This window comes from Mustela lutreola, chromosome 3 (assembly GCF_030435805.1).
Source record: "Mustela lutreola isolate mMusLut2 chromosome 3, mMusLut2.pri, whole genome shotgun sequence".
Taxonomy (NCBI): Eukaryota; Metazoa; Chordata; class Mammalia; order Carnivora; family Mustelidae; genus Mustela; species Mustela lutreola.
This window is the reverse complement of record NC_081292.1, coordinates 149,787,207-149,813,492: the sequence shown is the minus strand read 5'-3', so window position 1 is coordinate 149,813,492 and position 26,286 is coordinate 149,787,207. Positions and strand designations below refer to the sequence as shown.

Below are 26,286 nucleotides of genomic sequence, written 5' to 3'. Positions count from 1 at the left end.
GCTTCACTTTTCCTCCTGCAATTGAGATTAAGGCAGCATAGTCATTAAAACATGAACTTTGTTTAAAATAAAGCAATAAAACAAAAAAAAAATCTTCCATTTTCTTTCCCTCTTTATCTTTTAAACATATATATTTTTAAAGATTTTATTTATTTTATTTGACAGAGAGATCACAAGTAGGCAGAGAGGCAGGCAGAGAGAAAGGAGGAAGCAGGCTCTCTGCTGAGCAGAGAGCCTGATGCTGAGCTAGATCCCAGGACTTTGGGATCATCACCTGAGCTGAAGGCAGAGGCTGTAACCCACTGAGACACCCAGGCACCCCAATCCTCTTTATCTTTTATAATGGACTAAAGAGTAAAGAAAACCAAGTCTTGATAAATGCCAAAATAATAATTTTATAATATACAGACTAAAATGTGTGAATGTGATGAGGTTTAGAAGTCTTTGAAAACATATATACTTTTGAAAGCAGTCAACTCATTGAAAGATACTGCTGTTTAAAACTGAAAGTTGTGTTGTCAGTTGAAGATGAGAAACTGAGATGTTTGTGAGGGAGAGATTGTCAGGAAAGCAGTAGAACATTTCCTGCCCATGGGTGCAGTCTTGAGGATTTGTGACGGCCATGAGGAGTCCAGTGACCATCACCATAACACCGACAGGAAGCATGACACAGGACATAATCTTATCTGAGTGTGTCCTCGGTTCTTCAGACAGTTTCAGATAGCATGCTGATGGAATGATAAAAATTAGTGGAGCGGCACAGAGCACACCCTGCATATTGAAAACAAGAAATAACAACATGTTACCAAATGAACATTGTTTGGACAGTTTTTGAAATACATTTATAAAATGTGTTTATCTTTGTACATGCTAAAAGTTTAATAGGTTGAATCAACCAAGGGAAAGAAGAATAACCGAAGACTTAGGAATAGGCTTTCCCCTTTCTGATGATATATTTACAAATGAGAATATCAGACCTAAGGAAAAAATGATAAAAAAATAATAATTTAGAAAATAAAGCAGAAGGTAAGACCAACTTCTGGCAAATTCTTGAAATTTCCCATATTTTCAGCACACCACATTTTCCTATATTCTTATTTCAAATTGCTGAGTATCTACTATGCTATTCAAATATGAGTGGTCTATTTGTCATTTATGTACAAGAGGAGACTGACTACTGGGAGGTGTGTAGAGGATATCATCTTTCCTCTTTCTTGAGTTGGTGTAAAAGTAGGTTCCTCTTTGTATGAGAAAAGAAAACTATCACCCCTGGGGCACTTAACATGAAATAGCTTTTCTAAATCCTCTTTCAAGTAAAACTAAACATGTTAATTACCCTAGAAAATTGACAGCAGAACTAAATGACTATGACTCATTCACCCTCCCCCTACATTAGCTTATGGATAAGTCCAACCCAAGGGGGCATGTCAGATTGAAAATTATGGGGAGTAGTGTTGTCTATTATAAAAATTCCAGGAGAGGTGCCTGGTGGCTCAGTTAAGCCTCCACTCTTGATTTAAGCACAGGTTGTGATCTCATAGTCATAAGATGGAGCCCCATGTCAGTCTCTGCACTCAGAGGGAAGAGCGCCTGAGATTCTCCCTTTCCCTCTCTCTTTGCCCCTCCCCCCACTCACACCGTGTTATGTGTTTGTGCTCTCACTCTCTCTTGCAAACAAATAAATAAATATTTTTTAAAAAATATTGAGAGTTATTGACTTCAAGAAAAGATACTTTCCCTTTGAAGAGGCTAAATTTGAGTTACACATTTGGCAAATGAAATAATGTTAAAATTTAATGCATTTTAGGTGATATAGTTTTAAAAGTATATTAAATGTTAATTATACATTAAACAAAATATAACATACTATTAAATATATTAAATATAATTGTATAACAAATGACATTCTCTTAGGCCATAAAACAAGTTTTTAAAAACAGACAATAGCAAATGTGATATCGGTTTAAAATTAAAAGCAAGCATTCCATAAAATACATGTTTTGCTATATTTGAAAAAGTTATTATGGAAATATGTAAATATACAGAAAAGTAGAAAGAATAGTATAATGAAACCCTATATACCTATCCCCTAAAATTTAAAAGCTTTCTGACACATGAGTTGGTAGATTTCCCCAAGGAAAAATCACAGAAAACTGATTTTGAAGCTGGAGGATGTAAAAAACAGATTATAACTTGAAATAGTTTTAAAATAAATATTTTCTCAATAGCATCATTTACTAAAATTACTGTGTTATACTCAGTACCATTCTCATACCAGAAATATTACAACTATGATTCCAAAAATACAACTTTTATAGCTTTTTGTAGCTTTTACAAAAATAGCAGAAGTCCAGCTGTAAATCACAGCTGATTGGAATACATTATGAAATGACTATTGAGGCACTATCTAAAAACTTGGGGAAGAATAAGAGGGACCACACTTTATGGAAAATATATGCCTACAGCTAGAGATAAGAATGGGAAAAGAGGTGCCTAACTGTATTCTAATTTAAAATATATGGAAAATGTAATTTTGCTATTTCTAATACCTGCATACAAATGAATAACTACAAAGGTGCACAGATATAAAGCATTAGTTTTCATATGGCAAGAACTGAATGAATTATGGACTCCTTAAGCTGTCCTGAAATACTCAAAACTGACAATGTTCTTTTAGGAAAAATACTGTAGAACTCCCTCTGTGTTTATAATAATTATTATCTTCTGGTTTCTTTGAAAAAATTTGAAAACAATGAAAAAATGGTTAAGATATAAATATACATATGTGGGTGTGGTGGTATGTATATGTATAGAGTCTCTTCTCTTCACAGGAACAAATATGTGAGACTAATGCATCTCAACTTCAGAGTGCTGAAAATGCTATCAGGATGAAAACCGCCACCAGCTGCTGTTAAGAAGCTGTCATCAGTCAGCATTTTGGGACACTTCCAAACCTAACTCGCTGGGCAGTCCAAAGCAATGGGTGTTCTGTTTATGCTATAATTCTTAAGAGTTGAGAAAGTAGTAATTAGTGGGAAAACTATATAGCTGATGTTTGTACTGGAAGAAGTCCAGCTGAGTATCTTGTCTAGATAGTGGTTACTTTCTTAATATTTGAAAGCCCAGTCCTGCTAGAGGTTGTTGTTGGGACCCAAGATCATCCATAGAATGACACAGCAGTTCCATCTGCTCTTTTTCCTATAAATTCGTCCTGCTTATTCGATCTATTTAATATAGCCTTGTGTGAGACTACACCACTGGCTTTGGAATAATTTTTTGGAATTGCTAGGTAGTATGTAAACATCCCAACTTTCATTAAAGGGACAATAAGATATAGCCTTATTTTAAAGGCAAGCCAGCATAGTTTTTTGATAATAACACTACTGATGCCAGGGCATTCTGCAATTTGCTGTAAGCAGTAGATGTTGAGAATTTTTACTGGCAATACAAATTGGGAACTTACCTTAATTCTCTTACCAGAATAGAAAACTCTCTAAGGGTACAAGGCAGCTGAAAACTAAACAAAAGAATGCTTATACCTCTTCTAGGTTTCTACTTGGTAATCAGTTTGGATTCTTATACCTTGAAGAGAAACTCGGGCTCACTCAGGAGGTCTTTGGCAGCTTGGACTATGCCTTGCTTACCCTGATGGCTGTATCTCTCTATGTGGGCTCACGCTGGATAATTGGCTTGCTTGCTTCCTCCTACTTTAAGCTGTACACAATGCTCATTGGGCTGGTTACTCTGGCCACAGGCCCCAGCTGCTTCGTCTTTTCTCTTTGTACTGCGAGTAAAAAACCCACTGGGCCCAATTACTGTAGATGCCTTTTTTCTCTAATAGCATCATCAGTGCCCAGATACTGGATTCTTAATACCAAGAATGGGACTTCTATTTATTTTATTTGCTTCTAAAATGAATCCTTTAAAATTGAGAGTGCATTTCCTTTGGAAAATATGTCATTGTTGTCTACTATTATAAAAACAATGAAATAATAAGGAAGCTACACTCTAAATGGGGTTTTGCTTTTTACTAAGTAACTAATGTAACTCCAAATATTTATCCTATACTATTCTAGTCACAGTAAGTAACAGCATTTCCCCAACTTTGCAAATTGAGAGTCTGATTCTACTACACATCTCACAAGTGAAGATCATTATTCTACTTAGTGATGATTCAGACACCACAGTAGAAAAGAATTCTTAGAGTACAACAATTGTTAACTAAGATAAAACTATTAGCTAAAAACTAATTTAGATGAAAAACTTTCAGTTCCATGTTATTTCATCTCCTGGTATTGATTTTAACTCATTATTAAAGTCTAACCATATATATTATAGATTACTCTTAACCTCACTTATAGGTAAGTTTAATACATAGGCTTTTAACTTAAAAATTGGATAGAGAAATGAACCTACTTATTTTGCATAATTTAAAGCCTTCTCTTTAGGAAACTTTAGGCTACCACAATAATTAAAAATGTGGTCTATAGGTCTGAAAGCTTGTGTTCAAATCTTGATTCTGCCACTTACAGGTAGTGTGAATTATTTAGTCACTCTATTTAATCACTCTGTGCCTCAGTTTCTTCATCTGTAAAACCAATACAGATTAAGGAAGGTAACACATGCAAAACACTTGGCACAGAGTCATCAATACATGTTAGCTCACACTGTCATTCGGAAGTGGAACACAGCATGCTTTAGATCCGGCCAACATTCGTTATTGAGAGAAATGATGCCTCATCTGGCTCTATTAAATGTGACAAATGTCTACATGAAGGGAGCTGAGTAAAGACCTGAATATGTTGTTGTGCATGCCAAGAGACTTTTGTTGATTGGAAAAACATAAGCTCAGGTGACCTGTAAAAGAATGGAGATCCTATACCACATTCTCACAAAATGCCTTCAGTGATTCAGCATTTCCATGCAACAACTGGTGCTTATCACAAGTGCCTCCTTAATCCCCACCACCTGTATAACTCATCCCCCCATCCACCCCCCCTCTGGTAATCACCAGTTCTTTCTTCTTCTTTTTTTTTTTTAGTTTGTTCTCTCAATCAAGAGTCTGTTTCTTGGCTTGCTTCCCTCTTTTTTTCCCCTTTGCTTGTTTATTTCCTAAACTCCACAAATGAATGAAATCATATGGTATTTGTCCTTCTCTGACTCATTTCACTTAGCATAATACTCTCTGGCTCCATCCACGTTGTTGCAAATGGCAGGATTTCATTCTTTTTTACAACTGAGTAATAGTCCATTGTATATGTATGCCACATCTTCTTATCCATTCATTACTTGATGGACATTTGGACTTTTCCCCTAGTTTAGTTATTATAGATAATTCTGCTATAAACATTAGGGTGCATGTATCCCTTTGAATTAGGGTTTTTATATTCTTTGGGTAAACACCTAGTAGTGCAACTGCTGGGTTGTAAGGTAATTCTATTTTTAACTTTTTGAGGAACCTCCCTACTGTTCCCTGGAATGACTGCACCAGTTTGCATTCTTACCAATACTGTAAGAGAGTTCCCCTTTCTCCACATTCTTGCCAACATCTATTGTTTCTTGTGTTGTTAATTTAAGCCATTCTGATGGTTGTGAGGTGACATCTCATTGTAATTTTTTTTTTCATTATAATTTTGATCTGTATTTCCCTGATGATGAGTGATGCTTAGTATCTTTTCACGTGCCTGTTGGTCATCTGTATGTCTTCTTCCCATTTTTAAATTGGATTATTCATTTTGGGATTGTCGAGTTTTATAAGGTTTTTATATATTTTGGATACCGACTGCTTACAGGTGCCACTTGCACTCTTCTCTCATTCCATAGGCTGCCCTTTTGTGTTGTTGACTGTTTCCCTCTATGCAGCTTTTTACTTTGATGTAATCCCAATAGGTTATTTTTACTTTTGTTTCCTTGTCTCAGGAGACATATGTAGCAGGAAGTTGCTATGGCTGATGTCAAATGGGTTACTACTGCCTGTGTTCTCCTGTAGGATTTTTACAGTTTCAAGTCTCACATTTAGGTCTGTAATCCATTTTGAATTTATTTTTGTGTCGGTGTAAGAAAGTGGTCGAGTTTTATTCTTTTGAATGTTGCTATCCAGTTTTCCCAGCACCGTTTGTTGAAGAGACTGTCTTTTCCAGTTTAATATTCTTCCCTGCTTTGCCAGTGTTTAATTGAACATATAGTTAACGGGCTCACTTCTTTAAACCAATGTAATTGGGTTATTAGGTCATAAAAGACAACTTAAAACTCTTATTTGTCTTTTTATGAGTATCTATATAACCAGGTTTTAAAAAAAATCTAAGAATCTTGAATCATGTTTAAAATTTTTAAAAATAGTCTTCCACAACCAGCTCAGATCTTGACTTTGTAATAGACATTCATCCAATATTCTGCCCTTATTATTCTATAATACCAGAATTCTGTCTTAAACACAAAAAAATTTCAACATAAGTACAACAGGGAATATTTAATGTAATTAAGTGCTTACAATTTTGTTGTCAGAGAGATAAGCAATTAGCAGAAAGTTACTGTAATATTTACAAAAATATATCATTACTAAAAAATTAGAAATATGTATGAGGTTGCTTAACTTAAAGGGAATAAAAAATTGTTAGGCGATCAACATGTGGTGAGCTCTCAGGTAGTTGATAAACATATTTTTTAATACCAGAATCCTACAATACTAAAAGAACACACAACCAAAGATGAACTCAAATGAGACATTTACCAAAGTAAGAAATAACAGATCTGGGAATCATTATGTTGATCACACCTCAGCACAGATGAAAGATTACTATCATTGTCAATGCCATTAATTTTTGGTAACACTTAATATACCAGTGCTACTCTAAAGGATGTCTTTTATGTCCAGAAACATTTGTAGAAATAGTTCCTGATCTGTGGTCCCAAGAGGCAATTGCCCATGCAGTAATTTGAGCACTGTGTTCTTAGCACTATGCCATAGACTGTGGAGGATGGAAGAGGCAGCTAAATATCATTCTTGTTTTCAAAGAACTTACTCTCTGGTAGGGAAGGCAAGCTTATGGACAGTCCAAACAGTACATGATAACAATACATAAATCAAGTTAGTGCACTGAGGTCACAGCCATCCACTTATAAAGATCAAGGCTGGAATGTGAAATGATTTTGTATGAACTGTCTAGCCTTTGGCCTATGCAAAACTGAGAAGTAGGTGAAAGTTACCTTTGATATTCATGCATCTTTCTATGAGATTTCTTTCTATTGCTGGTGGAATAGATGTTTCTCCAGGGTCCTGTGGAAGGGACCTACTCCCTACTCTTCGTATAACCTTCTACGAGAACATCCTCAAGAGTCTATTACTGACTGAATCTGTTTTGTCTGTAACTTCAAATTCAGATGGTTATCTTGAGGGAATAGTGTCTTGGGCACAGACAATAATACCTTCACCTATCCCTCAATTCTCAATGGAGTGAGGAAATAATGACATGGGATCTCATCTGTAAAAGTCTGCCCTCCCTTTGGTGCACAATTAATAAATGCTGAGTGGTGGAATTCTGAGTAGAAATTCCATAAGGATTGTAGAAGAGGAAAATTAATGACTCTAAAATGGTAGATCCATTTCTATTCATTTCTCACCAGATGGCATCATTGTCCCAGCTCCACAAAGTAGAATGGAGGAGTCATTCCTGATGTGTCCCTCTAGCCCCCTCTGTCACCAAATCCTGTTAATCTTTTCTTATATGTGTCTTTTGGGAATCCATCTCTTTCCTTTCTCTTCTTCTTGATTTATATAGCAGTTGAACTTTTCATGTTTATTTGTGAGATTGTAAGCTCCATGAAAGCATGGATCTTTTCTGATTTCCTCCCATCATTGTATCTCAATTATATAAAAATAATATATATTTGATCAACAAATAAATGAGTTAGAAGTTGCACTAGACCTTAAATCTTTGTATATTTGGACAAAAAAAAAAAAGAAAGGAAAATAGTAATTATAAAAGAATAAACATAAGCCAAAGGATAAAAGAAAGAACTAATATGGCTTACTCATAGGCCCAAAATAAGATTGATAAGAGCTAAAGGTGGATTTGGGAAAGTAAATGGTAAATAACCTTCTATAGAAGGCACAGGGTCAGATTACAGAGGCAACAGAGTTTATGCTTGCTCTTGTAGGAAAGTGGAGATTTTCAAACATTGTCAAGATAAACTGGAAGGAGAACTTAAATACGTGCTAGTTGAAACGCAAAGCCAGTTTTAATTCAGATGTGATATGACGGGGACTTAGACTTGGGAGAGAGAAGTAGAGATTATGAGGGAAAGGTCTAGAAAAGGAAACAAAATATTTTAAAGAAAAAGAACTTGGGCTGTGGTAAGTGAATGTGGGGTATAGATATAAGTCTCTTCATTCACAATTTTTTAATGAATCCCTCTAGACCTATTTTTATGCAGCAACTTCCAGATCTACTTAATATATAGTTATTTTTAGTAATATTTATGTGTATTATAGAAAATAAAATAGGAAAAAGTGCTCCAAACCAGGGTGTCTCAACCTTAGCACTACTGATGTTTTAGATTGGATAATTCTTTATAATGGGGGCTGTCCTGTGCATTCTGGGGACTTTAGCAGCATCCCTGGCCTTTCCCAATAGATGTAGAAGCACCCACCTATCCACCTGCGACAGCCAAAAATGTTCCCTGGTAAGGAGGAGCAAAATCTCCCCATTAGAGAATCACTGCTCTAAAAGTATATAGTTTTAGAAAGTACACAATATCATCATGTAATATTTATTATCACATAACAAACACATTTTCATCTCATTTCAGAAACTGATACCTTTGTTAGGGAAAATCCTTTGTTAAATGTAAACATTATTTTTGAAGAGATTTTTAGAATGGAAGGTGTAAATTTTTAAATGTACTTACATTGAGTTCTAAAACTTTTCCAAGACAATCAATCAGCAATGATATAAGCATGGCTACAGTAATGATAACCACTGTAACAATAATGTGGAAGACCAATGAAAGATTCCCACCAAAAAACACATTGGTAATTACCTGCCAAATAAACACATTATTTAGAGAGGGAGTCTCAGAGGCATGCAGGACTTATCAAGAAAGTATATCATATTACAGCACTTAGGACTGTATAAAAAACTACCAGTAAGATAGTCAGTCAAATCTTAAGCCATATGAATGTCCTCTCTTTTCCGAAGTAATTACATAATGACACACACTTCAATAACAAGTATTCTTTGTTGAATTATTAGACAGGCCATAGATTATATTAAAGACCCAAAACATGGTATATAATGTGTGAAAAAACACATTTCTCAAGTGTTAGAAAGATCTTGGGAAGTTACTTATAAGGTATTTGAACCCAAAAAGAAACAATGATACTATTTAGATTATTTGAGTGAGAGGAGATTGAAGAGAATCAACCAATCTAAGAAAACAAATAGTGATCAATTTGTGACTGGATAAAAAAGGTCAAATAGAATTTAGAACTAGAAGGAGCTTTAGTTACCTAGATCTAACTTTCCTTAATCAGTTTTATAGCAATCCTGAAATGTCCTTGTCCTACTTTGGCTTGAGGTAAGGTTTGAAACATGGGTAGGATTTAGAGCAGAATTAGAGACTGAAGTAACAGTGTGAAAAGAGCAAAAGAGGAAAGAAGAACAGGAAAGATACCTATGAAAGACAAAAAGGAGACAATCTGAATAGGGTTGACTCTGTGCAAGAGAACCCTGAGACAAGAGTTGGAAATGGTAGAAGGTCAGATGCTGGGGACCTTAATGAAACCAACTCTGCAAGCTGTTACTTACCTAACATTCCTCACAGACTGCACACTGCCATCATCCTGCTAACAATGACCATGAATAGTAATAAATTTTACTCATTTATGGCTTTGCAATGGGTGATATTTTTTCAGGTATTTAAAATTCATTCTTATAGAAGTCTCTAATATATGATTATAATAATAGAAAATCACTGAGTGTGGCAGACTAGTGAGAGATACTCATTAGTGGTACGGGCAGGCTTTTTCGTGTCCTTGTATGTGGCTGGCTACTTTACCTACAAGTAGAAATGGCTTTGACTGTGTTTATGCTAAGTGTGTGTGTGTATGTGTATGGGGGGGGATAGAAAAGAGAGAAAAAGGAAGTGAATGAGTAAAGTATATTTGAGGTTCCTCTGCCTAGTATTTGCTACCAAGGAAGAGATCTTGATTTAGTTCTATCTTCCCATCACGGCAGCTGGAGAAGAAACAAGTTCCAAGGACTAAAGATATAAGCTGTGCAGGTGGAGTGACTCAGATGGTCACCAGAAACCACATGAGAAGGTACCATCTGTTCACCGCTGATCTACAGATCAGATCTGAACCCAAAGTACTAGGCAGAAGCTAAAATAAAACCATTTCCTGCATCCAACAAAGGTAATAAAATTTCAAGGTTCTTAGATTTGAAAAGTCTTCATAAAGTTTAGTCTACTTCTCCCTTATACTCAAGGTGGAGAACTGGACTGTGAGTTAGACATTTGTAAGCGAGGACAAGTGCTAATTGTAAAAGGATATACATAGTGCTGAACATTTCCTTATTCCATTTCCCTGCGCAGTTCCTTACCCCCAGAACTGGCATAAGGTTAAGTACTGGTCTTTCTCTAGAAGCCCTATGGTTAGTTAGCGTATTTAAAGCTCTGTAGGCGTTTCACTTCACACATTAGAACCATTCACATGGTGCACTGTGTAAATAGCCTCTAGGAATAGATCCTAAAACTAAGCTCTTTTCAGTGTGATTGCTGAAAGAACCACTGTGAAGCAGGATCATGCTTTTTCTGCTGACTGGTACAGTGGATTTTTCGCTGACTGTATAAGGGATTCCCGACAAGCCATGTTCTCCAGCTTTACACAAAAAGAATGAGTTCTTTTTCACCTAATCTTCCTTCAAAAATCCATACATATAGTACAAATACATCACAAATACATATATATGAAATATACGGTCTATTATTTTACATGGTATAAAAATATAAATATATTTGTATAAATATATAAATGAAATATATCTGTAAAACTAGTGGTTTAAGTTGAATTTTGGTTTTCCATTGACAATAAGGCATTTTGGTTTTTTCAGAATAACAAAATTGATCAAAATCTGTTCAAAGGATGATTTTGTAAAAAATGTTTTTAATCTTAGTACTCAATTTCTTTGTAAGAATGTTTTTAAGAAAGAACAACTTAGTTTGGCTCTATTAAAGGCTGGCATTCATTATGGAATGCAGTTGTATAAATATTTATACTTATGCTAATATAAACTAAACCACCAAACATCATCTTCAAATCCAACATTTGAAAAAAGTAATTTGTAAACATGTGAATATAAATTTATTTTTAAACTGGTTGAAAATGTTTAACTTATATGACTTGTCATGCACTTGTAAATATGCAGAATTAAATTATTTACAAATCTTCCTAAATTAAATGTAGTAAGAGGGATTGACTAGGTAAAAGGTTAGAAAGGAATTGTGCTTACCTCTCTAGTCACAAAGCATTCAATAGGGTACGTTAAAATGACGGTGACTGCATAACAGAACCTTCCGAATGTTACCAAATCATCATTTCTGCAATAGTTTTCAAATAAGTCTCCTAGAGAATAATATAAAATAGATGAATTTCAACAGAATATTTGAAATAAATATCTAACAAATCAGATATTGGATATTTATTATATAAGTGGAGCTCCACGAACTCCATTTAATTAATAGAAGAGACTGCCAACTCTAAATACACGTTTTTTGTTTTCAACAACTATACACACTGATAACACTTTCAATAACTTCTCAATATTTTCAATAACTATACATACTGATAATAATATCCTGATATTAAAACTAGTACATATTCCACGTGAAGATGAATTAATCAGTGACAGTTTTTCTCTTATTCTCAGTTTGTTTTTAGTAAATCTGCCTTAAATTTGTATCAACTTCTGGAAAATACTTTCATCCATTGTCTTCTGACACCTGAATCAACTCCCTAAATTCTTGTGCATTAGCTTAATAAACTTGCTTCTGGTCTTTGTTTCTGGCAAATAAGTGACTTCGTTATTAAAAAAAAAAAAAAAAAAAGTCTGTTAAAATAAACAAATTTCCTTTTGAAATGTTATTCTTAGATCAAGGGCAATCCTGAAAGGAAGAGTAGACCAGTACATCTGGGGAGCTGAATTTCCTGTAATCATGCTATCAGGTTTAATCCCAGACCCAGGGCCACAGCAAGGATTCACCTTTCATGGTATCTGACATGTACCCGAGTACAAGTGCACTGATACAAAACTGTAAAAATATGTTTATTTCTGAGAAAAAGCATTATATTTAATTAGTTCCAAACTAAACAATGGACCATGTACACCTTGAATCAATTCTTTTTTTAGAGACTATATTTTCTCAGACATCTATGAAGAAATGGAGGGATCTGATGAGGGCCCAAAAGTCATGTCAGCAAAAAGTTTCCCAATACTGAAACAAACACTATTTGGGCTTATTTATTTCCTAAATATAACACACTTACATTTTAAAATTTGGGTCAGATTTTCCAGTTAGATTGAAGAAAAAGTCAAATCAAAGTCACATAGTACTTCAATGTTTAAGAAGAAAACAAAACTATACTTCTGTTTTTTTTTTTTTTCATTAAAAAGTTAAATGATGCCCTCTGCTAAGACTTACTTTAATGACTCTTCTCCCCTCCCCCTATAAATTGGAGCCAATGTACATTACTTTCTAGGGTCCCTTTGGGGCAGAAAGGGATTAAACCACAAAGCAGTCCTGACAGAGACCTGCTTCAAGGTCGACTGAAAAGATTCTACCACTCAGAGAAGAGGACAGAAGGTCTCTGATCACCAACCTTCTCTAAAAAAATGGATCCTACACCTTTTCCAAAGGGGCTGAGAATGTCAAGAATACCCTCGACTTCTTTACTGCCTAACAAGCTAAAAGGGAAAAGAAAAAAAGCATGCAGTTTGCACAGGTAAGACCAGATTTGCCCAAAATGGAATGGCCTGAAGAAACAATGTCAAGTTTATTCCAGCTTGCGTCTAAGGATATCTTTGGGAATTATAGCTAAGTTAAAAAACTCAAAAAAACAAAATAAAATAAAATAAACAAAAAGCCTAAACCAAAACCAACCTGTCAGCTTGGTTAAATAAAGATTTAATTGTATCTACACAATTACCACCGATAATATCACCAGGAAGGTATGAGTAAGAAAGAGGGTTTATGTCTTACAGGGAAGGCATTTAAAAACCAAGGTTTTGTACAGACTGGCCCCTACAGGCCATTCACCTTGGCAAATGATGTAGCAATAGTGATACAAGGCAGTATTTTGAAACATAATTTTTACCAAGACTTTCACAGTCACTTCATTGCTGCACTCAAATGGCACATATACAGATTACATTTTTGATGGCATTGGAATTATGTTAAACACTTTGTTTTGAAGCCGTTTTTACTTTTTTCTTTATTTCTTGAGAAATCTCTGCCTATAATCATAGTCATCTGCAACTATTTGAAACAATACACCCAAGAGTACCTCGTATTATATGAAAACTAAGTGAAGAGGAGCTTGAGGGTAAGAGACAGCTTTTCATGGGTTGCACTTGACCAAAGTAGGTTAGACAGCAAGAGAGAGTGGAACCAAAAATTGAACTGGAAGTCAGGAGACTTGTTTTCTACTTTGTCACCAGCCTGGGCAAGTTTCTTCACCTCTTTGTGTTTTAAGCAGGGGGTAAAACTAGTTATTCCACTTACCTTCATAGGGTTGTTTCAAGGTCAAATGAGATAATAGACCGGCAAAAGCTGTGACATGTCTGAATCACAGCATTTAGTGGGCTGTCAGATTACCCTGGGTATTATACTACACAGAGAAGTGAGTGCACAGGTCAAAGGAAGCAGAAGAGATAGCCACTCCGCTGTTGGGCCTGGGTGAACAGGGGAAAGAGAAATAAATTCAGTGTGGGGTGGTGTGTTGGAGGAGAGGGGGAGGGGTGGGGCTGGTTTTGTGGGAAAGATGATGTTTTGTGCTTAAAGCAAGAATGGGATCACTCAGTAGGAATGTCCTGCAGGCAAGAGGCTAGAGATGAAAAGAAAGGTCTGGACTAGAGTTTAAAACAATGACAATCTCCAGAGGATTTGTTGAGAGAAAAGAAGACAACTTGTCTGAGCCAGTTAATGGAAGGTGGGGGAAGAAGAGGAGAGAAGGTAGGAGAAAGAAAATATTAACAGAGTGAAAGATGATATGGCAGTGCTCCTTCTCCTATAGGAGGAAAGACAGGACGTTCAGAACTGTCATGTGATTCACAGAGATGCATGAGAATCAGAACCAACTTTAGAGAGTGAGAGGACGCTGGCGTTTCTGAAAGTGAAGCTGCAGTAGAGCAGTGGAGAGGGAAGCCAGATTTCAAGTGCTTTTAAGTGAAAGAATGGAAGAAGAGAGGGAAGGAACTACAGAACCAAGTTTAGCAGCTGAAAAGGGAGAAAGCCAGGAAAACAGAAACAGCACAGGTGGGAAGGTAGAGGAGAGAATGGATAAAAGAGATTAGTGAGACGTTGAAGTAGAAAACTGGGTATAACTGTGCCCTAAATGAGAAGTGACAGAACCACTCCATGTGAGTAACAAAATATGATGACAACTGAATCTCTCATTTTACCTTGGGTGAAGCCAGTAAAGGTCAAGTATCCACAGGTAGCAAAGAGAGTACTGATGAGTACAGAAGCCAAAGTGGACATGTGGATGATGCGGGACCACTTAGCGACTGTGGGGTCTTCCAAAGAACCATAAACTAAGAAGCAGTTATGGTGACAAATGAATGCTGCAATACAAAAAAGAAAAAAAAAAGCACCATTAAAGCAAGTGTTACTGGATTTCCTTCTCCTTTGGGGCCCACGGTGTCACAGGGCTTCGAAGAAAGAAGAGGGAGATCAGAGTGGTGGGCAGCAGCAAAGGGAGGTTTATTGAGCAACAGCAATGTGAGAGTACAAAGCTCTGAGGACAGCAGGACCCAAGAGGATTGCCATTAGAGTTTCTAAAGCTATAGGGGTTTTTATGGGCTTGTTGGAGGGCTGTTTTATCTGATTAGCCCTCCTAGCACCTGTCATCCAAGCACATTTTTGTCATCTACCTATCACATGGGAAAGGCTGGAGGGCTCCCTCCAGCATGGTGTAAAATCCTTTTAAGGGCGGTTTCCTCTTAGAGCAGGGGCCCCTGTCCCTGCTTGCCTGCCTTCCAACTGTCCGTCAACACAAGCACTAAGATTCTCTTTTTTCCTCCAAAAATTCAGAGATGTATGGGACTTTGGAATGCTACTGAACTGAAGTTCAAATACATAAATTTATTTAGCTCTGTCAGAAAATAACTTTTTTAACAACTGTAGGAATGAGAAATTTCACTCATGTTAGACTTATGTGGTCTCTTCCTGTCACTCTTGATACAAACCAGTCCTATCCAACTTTCTCTCCCATTTTCCATTTCCTGGTGGCCTTCCAATCTTAAGGGAAATCTAAACAGCACTATATTTTCCATCCACGGCTTCCTTTCCAATCTGGGATATAGCAGAGTAGCTTTAGACATCTGGCCAATTTGTAATACCTTGTGTGCAAGGTTTTGAATAAGCAAATAACACTTGCTAGATTTTCAAGTTAAAAAACAAGATGACCATGAGTTTTCTGCATGAGAAAGAGACTCGTCCAAATTAAATCAAATTTTAGTGATGAGTGAGAAAAGTTTGAGCCTAATTTTATGTTGGCACAAATTAGATCATATGCTGTTAATAGGAAGTATAAAGCTTTGGACATCTGCTCTCCAGACACAAATATGAAACTTTTTCATTATACCGAAGATTCCGTATTGAGACAGGGCCTGTGAAATCATACACTCACCGAATGACATCACGCCAAGAGCCTGAATGGCACTGGGTTTTGCAAATACCCAAGCATCTTCTGTTTTTGGTCTAGAAGATAAATCAGGTAATTTAACAAATGAGCAAACAAATGCAAGCCTAAGCATGTCAGAGAACAAGAAATGGTGTCACAATAAAAACTGAGTATCTTTAAGTCAGAATTAATAAGGGTCCCCCATTAATTTTCTTTAATTATAAATAATTTCCCAGGAACATGCATGTTATGGTTCCCTCCTGTCCTCTAAAATGCATGCCAAATACTTGGGAAGACTTTATTCTTAGATACTTAAAATATCCACTGACTACCTAATTTTATGACTTTTTTACTCACCGATTTAACAACAAACATTTGTTATGCGCTCATCACTGAAGATACTGATTGAGGGAGATACAAAAATTAATAATGCAATGTTCCTCCTCAGCTAATCAATACATCCTTCATTCCCCTTTAACTCATTCTCCAGGCTCATCCTACCTCAGGGAAATTCATAGTTGCCACCACAGTTTACTGAAGAGGGTAGAAATGAACTAATATTAACTGAGGATATACTTAGCTATATTCTGGGAATTATCCTATGATTTTTCAATCTTCACAGTAACACTCAAGTATTATTGTCACTATGTAATACATTAGGAAAGTTAAGCTCTGGGTTGTGATAAAACTTGTCAAGCTTCCACAGATAATAAGTGAAGCTGAGATTTGCTGTCCGTCCCAGTATCTCTTTCACAGTGAACTTTCAGTGACCTCAAATTCCCACCTGTGGAAATAGTTCTCAAAGACATTTTGGAAATATATGAACTTTAAATTATCTTAACATTCTATTTCTTAGTGGAATTTAAATACTTGCCAACCTGTCTACTGGCAGAGATTGGTCTCCCTAGTTAACGTATCCCTGAATAACGGCGAAGAGTCTAGGTTCTGAGATCAGACGGCCTGTATTAGTTTTCTGGCCCCTTCCACCTATTAGCTGTATGATCTTAGGCAAGTTATGAAACTTTCTGTGCTTCAGTTTTGATATCTATAAAATGAGGGCAATAATAGTAGTACCTAATCCATTGAGTTATTGCGTGAATTAAATGAGATAGAATATGTAAGATTTCTGAAAGAGAGACTTACATATTATAGTCAGTGTTTAATAACTGGACACTAATATTATTAGCTAATTATTATTATTATTAATTGTCATTTAATAAAAGTAGACAAAATGGCTAAAATATTTCCAGCTTCCATGAAAAGGAAAGGCTTGAGTGAAACCCAAAAGAATTAAGATAGAAGAGGGGAAAAGGGGAAGAAGGGTCACAGAAAGCATAAAGCAATAGGTGTAAACCCACCTATTTCATAAGTTAGTCATTCTCCAAGTAAAATAGACACACAAAAAAGTCTCATTTGCTTTGTCAAAATTAGTGGGATTTATGCATTGTCTTATTTCCCTCCCTTCCCTACCCCCCCCCCATATTTGAAATGCGCAGTTACAGGCACAAAAGAACTAGCTCGCCTGGGAGGGAGGCCTCAGGCTGCTCTAAGACTTGTGATTCCTGGTTTTTTGAGTGGGAGCTGCTGCCACCTGCTGCCTCCACTATTCTTACTGCAGTGAACATGAACCGATCAGAGCACACCTGTCAAATTCCAAGGTTATTATGGAAAACCACATACTTTGTTCACGATCTTAAAAAAAAAAAAAAAAAAAGATTCAGAAAAGCAAGCAGCACTAAAAACTACAGAAACTGGGAAGATTGTAAGCTTTTTAATATGTTTTAAAATACCTACTTTCTCTGTTAGGGTATCTGCACATGATTAATACTCATTTTTCCCTTAAGTACAGATTATAGTGGTGTCTTACTTTTTAACTCACTTATTAGTAATGAAAATGTAGGAGTTTGATTTTTTTTTTTTTCTTCCTCCATTCAAGTTTTTAAACTCTTTCCTGCCCATATGTTGCACTGGATATATTCCAAGATGGAGTATGAACTGTTATATAGAGACAATTTTGAATTTTTTGCGTTTGCCTTAATGATGCTGATTTTATGATTTATTTGTTTATTCATTTATTTTTGAGAGAGAGAGAGAGAGAGCAAGTGACGTGAGGCGGGGGCAAGGGACAGAAGGAGAGGGAGAGAAAATCTTAAGCAGGTTCAACACCCAGAACAGAGCTGTGCATCCAAATCTAGGGCAAGGGACATTGAATATGGCTTTCTGATATTTTATAAGATAGCCTGAAATTAGAATTAGTTGCAGAATCAACTAGCTACACACACACATACACACACAGGCACATGTGTGAAAAAGAATGAGAGAGAGAAGAGAGTGTGTGTGTGTAAGTTTCTTGACATATTTAGAGATTTCTGGAAACTTGATACCCACAATGATTGAGAAGATGAAGTTATATACTGCTCTGATTTTAGACTATAGATGCTGAAACACAAAATGAAATATCAAATACAACAAGCAGTGTGTAAGAGAAAGTCATAACTAGACAGAATTTTTCAAGTAAATACGAAGGTTGTTCAATAACAGAAAAATCTATTAATGTAATTCATCTCATCAACAGATTAACTGAGAAAAAATGCTTATGTGCTTTCAAAATATGTAGAAGAACCTACAACCTAGTATTTACTTTGAAAAACATGCTAAGCAAGCTATTAATAAAATAGAACTTCTTTAATCTGATAGGAATATCTCCAAAATCTATAGCAAATGAGACATTTAAGTGAAAATTTAATGTGCTATGGTGGGTGCTGTGAAGTGTGTAAACCTGGTGATTAACAGACCTGTACCCCTGGGGCTAATAATACATTATATGTTTATAAATAATTAAAAAAAATAATGAATAAAAAAAAGTAAAATTAAAAGTGAAAATTTAGAAATATTACAATTAAAGGTGGAAATCAGATAAGGATGTTTACTATCACTGCTTCCAGACTATATTACAGGAATTCCTAGTTAATGCAATAGAATAAGAAGTTCTAAGATACATAAATCATTGGAAATGGATAAATAATTTGAACACAACAGAATTGTGTACACAGAAAATTCAGGGGAATTTACTGACAAGCTACTGGAATTAATAAGAGTATTTAGCAAGGTTATAGGATATATGAAATATATATATTTGATACATGAAAATCAATATGGTTGAGGTACCTAAATAATAACCAATTAAAATGTTTTTTAAATGGCAGTGGTAATAAAAACACTACATATTTTAAAAGATATGCATAATTGTAATGGCATGATATAATTGTATAGAAAGACATGTATAAATGAAAAGATATACCATATCCATATTTATGAATAGGAAGACTCAATATCATGTAGATGTCCATTCTCCACCAAATTAATATTTAAATTCAAAGAATAAAATATGATATTCAAAGAGAAAATATATGCTTTTTAAAAACCCATAAAAGCAACATAAAAGTAAGGATTGATAAATCTGATAATGTTTGTATAATAAAATAATCCATATACAAAGTTAAAACATAAAGATAAGCTAAAGACTTGGAAATGAAATTTGTCATGCATAGAAGATACTCCAATAAGCAATGAACAAGAGACAATTGACAGAAAAGGAAATGAGAATGGTCAATAATTATGCTATAAGTTGCTCACTTTCCTTTATAATCAGGGAAACTCAAATGAAATCCATAAAGACATTTCACAGTTAATTCAACAATAGCAAAGTTGATAAATTGCTGGGAAAGGACAACTTGCAATTATTATGGAGGGAACTATAAATTGTAAAACACTTAGGAGAAAGGTTTGATAGTATCTAGTAACGCTGAAGGTACTCAAAGTTTGCAAGCAAACAATTACGATTCTACATATATATTCTAGGCTAGGAAAGCACACATGTGCACCCAAAGATATGGATAAGCATGTTCACTAGTGCATCATTTTTATTAGCCAAACTTTGGAAACTACCTCAACTTCAAGCAATAGAATTGATAAATCAATCCATAAGTAAAACATGATATAATCATAAAATTGTGTCTTATGTGCAGTTAAAAAGACAGAGCTAACTGTAGCAACATGGAAATATATGGCATACAATACTAAAGGAAAAATGATGAGTCATAGAAGAGAATGTGCATTTTTTTTTTGCCAGAGTGGTTATTTATGTATATTTCACAAACATACTAATCAATAATAGATATTGTTGTCAATACATAAATGCATAGTACAACTATAAGAGCATTAACAGAAATGATTTAAACCAATTTAAGAATAATAATTACCTCTAGGGAAAGAGAAATGGATTGACTTTTAAATATGATAATCTATTACTAATAAATATTGAAGTAAATACAGAAAATTATTTCAAAAAGACCTAGCCCAATTTCCACTTCCTGAACTTTATATGATTACACAATATTTTCTACATAAAACCTTTCTGGATCTGAACCTAATTTTTAGCCTTAAACTTCCATAAATACTCTACAACTGATACTACATTCTTCCTGCTTTCCAATCTCTTGTTCAATTCATTCAATATTCAACAAATATTTGTTGACCACTACCAATGTAGCAATCACTCTTATAAATCACTGAGGCTACTGCAGAAAAAAAAGACAAAAGAAAGAAATCAACTATCTTGGAGTATATTCTATATCATAATCTAGAATAGCACCGTATAATAGTGCTTTCTGTGATGATGGAAATGTTCTATACCTTTGCCATCCCATATGGTTGCTACTAACCACATGTGGCTCTTGAGCCTTGCCTTTGAAATAATGGCTAGTGTGACTGAGGGATTAATTTTTTTTTAAGATTTTATTTATTTATTTGAGAGAGAGAGAGAACGAGCAGTGGGGAGGGGCAAAGGAAGGGGAAGAGAAAAAGAGAGAGAGAAGGAAGCAGACTTCCTGCTGAGAAGGAAGCTGGATGTGGGGCTGGATTCCAGGACTCTGAGATCATGACTTGGGCCGAAGGCAGATGCTTAACTGACTGAGCCACTCGGGCACCTCTATGGAATTCACTTTTAATTTTATTTAATTTTATGTAATTTAAATAGTCACATGTGACTAGTTACTACTATACTGGGCAATACAGAGCTAGAAGGAATCATATAGATAACTTTTGTTGAGAAACCTAATTCTTTTCTTTTTTTTTCCTAAATTTTATTTATTTATTTGACAGAGAAAGAGTGAGCAAAAGAGAGAACATGAGTGGGAGGGGAGGGGAAGAGGGAGAGGGAGAGGAGAAACAGGTCCCCTACCAACCACGGGCTCAATACCAGGACCCCTGGATCATGACCTGGGCCAAAGGCAGCCACTTAACTTACTGAGTCTCCCAGTCACCCTGGGAAACCTAATTATTTTTTAATGGTCTGAAAGAATTAAAGAAATTACCTAAACAGGTTTAATTTTTTCCGTTGTGTAGAGGTACGTGGGTGGTTCAGTTGGCTCAGGTCATGATCCTGGGGTCCTGGGACCAAGCCCCATTTGGTGGGCTCCCTCTTCAGTGGAGGGCCTGTTTCTCCCTCTCCCTCTATCCCTCCCCCACCACTGTTGTGCTCTCTCACTCTGTCAAATAAATTAATTAAAGCTTAAAAAACCTTTTTTCCTATAGCATAGCTTATGCTATATATTTCAGTATTGTTTACCACTTGAATTTTCTGAAGGCAAATAGAAGAATGGTGGAGTTGAGTATAACGATAAAGAGAAAAAATACTTTGTTAACTTATAAAAAACCATGGATATCAGAGCTTCTTCAAAATTAAAAAAAAAAAAAAAGCAAAACAACAATAACAACAACAAAAACCCCAACAAACTGGGAGAAACAAACTGAAATTGTTATTATGAATAGAGACCTGGCAGAAAAGACATAGTACATAATAGTCATAACCGAAATACTATAAAATATGAATCAAATAAATGAAATTTAATTTGTATTAAATAATCAGATTATAGGATGAGTGCTTTTTTATTTATTTAAAAAAATTTTTTTTAAAGATTTCATTTATTTATTTGACAGAGAGAGATCAAGTAGGCAGAGAAGCAGGCAGAGAGAGAGAGAGGAGGAAGCAGGCTCCCGGCTGAGCAGAGAGCCCGATGCGGAACTCGATCTCAGGACCCTGAGATCATGACCTGAGCCGAAGGCAGCGGCTTAACCCACTGAGCCACCCAGGCACCCCATGAGTGCTTTTTTAAAACAAAGTATAATTCACATTAAATTATCCATTAACAGGGAATGGCTTTCAAATGATCACTCAAATTCAAACATACTAATTAACATACAACTCTTCTGGAGTATTTATTTTGTACAAAGTGAGGCAAGTTTTCTTCTGAAAAAAATCCCCAAATAAGAACTACTCTCCAATTCGTCTTTGTTTTAGATTCTTCTACTGCTACTGTTGAAGTTTATTTCCCTGAGGAACTGAAACCAACTGCATTCACTGGTGTGTGTCTAGAGTTTGCAATGGAAGCCAATAATTCTGAAATTAGTCCACTGAGGTCAACAGAATCTCTTCAGCAAGTGTTAATGTTACCTGCTGATGAATGGACTAGCTTTTTACCTCTACGTGGTTTCTACCTGCTTCTTTTATTTACTGTGATTATTTGCTGACCACAGACAGACTGTGGTTAATATCGGTAAAGGACAACGAAAACAATAATAAACTTAATTTCCTCTGTGAAGGACAACCTTTCTCACAACTAAGAAAAACCAAATGGGAAACAGAAAGCTGTAATGGAAAAAACAAAAACAAAAACAAACATACAAAAAAAAAAAAAAAAACAGGCTTTGAGGTCAGACAGACTTGGATTTAAATCTTAGCATTATGCCTTACTAGCAGAGTACCTTGGGGCAGCTTACTTAATGACACTGGTCTCAGTTTTCTCTGTTAAATAGAGACAATATTATTCATTCTATTTACATATCTGACATAAGGTTAAATGAGAAAATGAATGAAACTGTATTATATAGTGTACAATCAATGTTGGAGGTGACTTCCTTCTATTCTTTATCCCTTTCCTTATGTTATCATTAAAGTAACAATACATGTTTTAGTCTAGCTGTAGTACCTGCAAGTACACAAAATGCAGACTTCTTCATGGTATTTATATTCCTTTGGAGAATGAAGGGACCTTGAGGAAGATGAGCTGTTTTACTTAAAATAAATGAATGATTAATCTTGAAAATAGACAGACATGCTACCCAATGGGCAATCATTTGGTTGATAATAATGAAAAGGATGAAATGATTCATTTATTCTTTGGATATTCACAGTAAATATTCAGTATTCTGTCCAACAGACCAATTTTCTGCACAAGTGGGTCTGTTGAATTGGTGCAAACTCCAGCCTCATAAAGCCATTTTCGACAATCTCAGGGTATGGGGAGCTGCTCACCTCATTCCAGGGCTTATACCTTAGCTCAGCCCTCAGTCTCCCCAAAACTGTAGCTCTGTGTTGGTAAGATCTGCTAGGTGGTGTGGAGACTACCGCCAAGGGAAGATAATTAAATGTTTCAGTAAAAGAGGGCACTCATTAAACCTGAAGATATTTGACATCTTGCTAGGTGATTTAATCACCAGATAATATCTTAGACTAATCACTTAAAAGAAAAAAAGTTTAAAATTACATTTTTACATAAAATTCTACGTAAAATTTTACATTTTAAAGCTTCTACCTATACATACACGCAAGCAGGATCACGTACACAAATCAGGGGATCTTATTGTTTTTTGTTATATTAATTTTAAATTATAGAAAAGGTTTTATTCTGTCAATCTTGCTAAGATAAAAGTTAGTTTTGTATTTTACCACAGAGAAAATTATGAAAGAATATATTTTATCATTGGCATTGATAAAATATAAGTACAGTGACATTTAATTTCATTTCTTAAACACTTAGCACTACCTTCTTAGAGATAGCCAGAGGCTACCAACCTCATCAGAAAACTCAAGAGTTTCACTTTCATCAATTACTTGGAAGTTCTGTATTTTGTTTTAATAAGGTGTAAGAGCCAAACACATATAAAATCTTGAGGCAAGCATGTGTGCGTGCATATGTGTATTTAATAGTCTTTGGAAGCAATAGGAAATATTTTCTCATGATTTTTGCAATATAGAAGACACAGTAACTTTTGCTGAATGCATAAAGGACAGGCAGAAATAATCAATTCCCCATTTTGGGTGCTGAATAAAGAAATACCCATCAAAAAAAGATAAAGTCTTAGGTTAGTCATTGTTTTGCATAGCTATCTCTTCATGAAGTTTTAAATCAAGTGCCAATACAGATGGTAGTTGTTTTTTCTTTCCTAATCTCTCAATCCAGTAATAGCATAATAACAGCTATAAATTAAGAACTAGAGAAGGGGATTGCATAATCCAGTAACTGGATAAATTTTGAGACAGAATTTTCTAATCGTACTCCACCGGGGTACATGTATAGTAGATCTACTTTCATCATGTCATAGTTGCAAGCTCCACACACACATACACAAATAAATAATAATAATAATAATAATAATAATAACAACAACTACTTCTCTAAAAAGAAGAACATATTTTCAAAAAAATGTCTGAATTTGTACTTAAATCCTCAGGCAAATTAATCCATCAAAAGTTAAATTTGGACATCTAAAGAACATGGTGGATGGGCCACATACATTTACTATCCTTCCTCCTCAGACCTTACTAAAATGATTTTAAAGGAATTTAAAATGGAGATACATCCATGGAGGAGGGGATAATGGAAAAGAGCCATCGGTGGAAAAGACCTTTGGGAACAGGAAAGCAGATGCTTACATGGTAACTGCAGAGAATGGAAGAAGTAACAAGCACATAGAGGGAGCTCATGACGAAAAAGCTGAAACTCTCGTGTGTGCAAGACTCACAGACAACAAAAAGCTATGTCAGAGAGCTGGGGAAAATGGAGAAAATAAAGAAAAATTAAAGACATGAGATCCAAGGATAAGGCATCTAACACAAAAAAGAGGTAAAAAGGAAGCCTAGAATGACATTGGGGCAGGAAATGGAAATCAATCCATTCAGAAAGGAACAAGGAGGTGGAAGGCTCTGGGAGGGAGGTCTCCAGGAGAAATAATAAAATCTGTAGATTACCTTACATGTCGGAGCATTTGGGGAAGGAATAACAAAAATGATCAAAATCAAAAGCTAAACTAGGAGAAAATATTTGCAAAAGACACATCTCATGAAACACTCTTATCTAAAATGTACAAGGAACACTTAAAACTCAACAATAAGAACACAAACAATCCACATAAAAATGGGCCACAGACCTTAAAGACACCTCACCAAAGAATATATACAGGAGGTAAATATATGAAAAGATGAACCATATCATATGTCATCAAGGAAATGCAAATTAAAACAATAATGACATACCACTACATACTTATTAGAATGGTCAAAATCCAGAACACTAACAACACCAAATGTTGATCATGATGGGGAGTAAAAGAGACTCATTCATTACTAGAGTGAATGCAAAATCACACAGCCACTTGGGAAGACAGTTTGGTGATTTCTTAAAAAACAAACACCCTCTAACCATACAATCCAGCACTTGCATTACTTGTTATTTACCAAAGGATTTGAAAACTTCTGTTCAGGCAAAAAGGTGCACACAATGTTTATAGCAGCTTTATTTAGTGGCCCCATCTTGGAAGCAACCAAGATGTCCTTCAGTAGGTGAGTAGAGAGACTGTGGTACATCTAATCAAAGGAATATTATTTGGTGCTAAAAAAAAGTACTTTTAAGCCATGAAAAGACATGAAGAAATCTTAAATGCATATTGCTAATTGAAAGAAGCCACTCTGAAAAGGCTACATGCACATTGTATGATTCCAACTATATTTCATTTTGGAAAGGCAAAACCATGGGGACAGAAAATAGATCAGTAGTTGCTTAGGCTTGGAGGTTGGGAAAAGGGTGTGGATAGACAGAGCACGGAGGATTTTTAGGGAAGTGAAGAAAATAGTCTGCTTGATAATATAATGATGGATACATGACATTATACATTAGTATAAACCCACAGAATGTACAACACAAAAGTGAACTCTGCTATAAACTATAGACCTTGATGATTATGATATACTAATCTGGGTCCATCAATTGCAACCAGTGTACCACTCGGGGCGGGGGTGATCTGGAAAGAGGGAGGCTATGCATGTGTGTGGATAGTGAGTATATAGAAAATCTCTGTGCCTTCCTCTTAAATTTGCTGTGAACCTAAAACTTCTTCAAAAAACCCTCAAAGTCTTTGAAAAAAAAAGAAAAAGAAAAAGAAAAAGCTAAACTGGACATCCAGGTAAACATGGTTAAAAACAGAATCAAAGGGGCACCTGGGTGGCTCAGTTGGTTAAGTATCTGCCTTCAGCTCAGGTCATGATC

The 26,286-nt window shown here is 35.4% G+C and overlaps 1 protein-coding gene across 3 annotated transcripts in view; it reads right to left on the bottom strand.

Annotated features, from left to right (window-relative positions):
- Nucleotides 1-231: 231 nt before the first annotated feature.
- Nucleotides 232-26,286, bottom strand: part of SLC38A11 (solute carrier family 38 member 11) — a 52,920-nt gene continuing 26,865 nt past the window's right edge. Inside the window, exons 8-12 of one of the 3 annotated variants that reach the window (XM_059168953.1) lie at nucleotides 15,908-15,978; nucleotides 14,679-14,840; nucleotides 11,511-11,623; nucleotides 8,908-9,039; nucleotides 232-771 (exon numbers count right to left, since the gene is read on the bottom strand). In XM_059168953.1, the coding sequence (XP_059024936.1) occupies nucleotides 478-771; nucleotides 8,908-9,039; nucleotides 11,511-11,623; nucleotides 14,679-14,840; nucleotides 15,908-15,978 (772 nt within the window). In that variant the 3' untranslated portion in view covers nucleotides 232-477. The remainder of the gene's footprint in view (nucleotides 772-8,907; nucleotides 9,040-11,510; nucleotides 11,624-14,678; nucleotides 14,841-15,907; nucleotides 15,979-26,286) is intronic. The other 2 variants (XM_059168951.1, XM_059168952.1) reach the window with 2 other exon arrangements.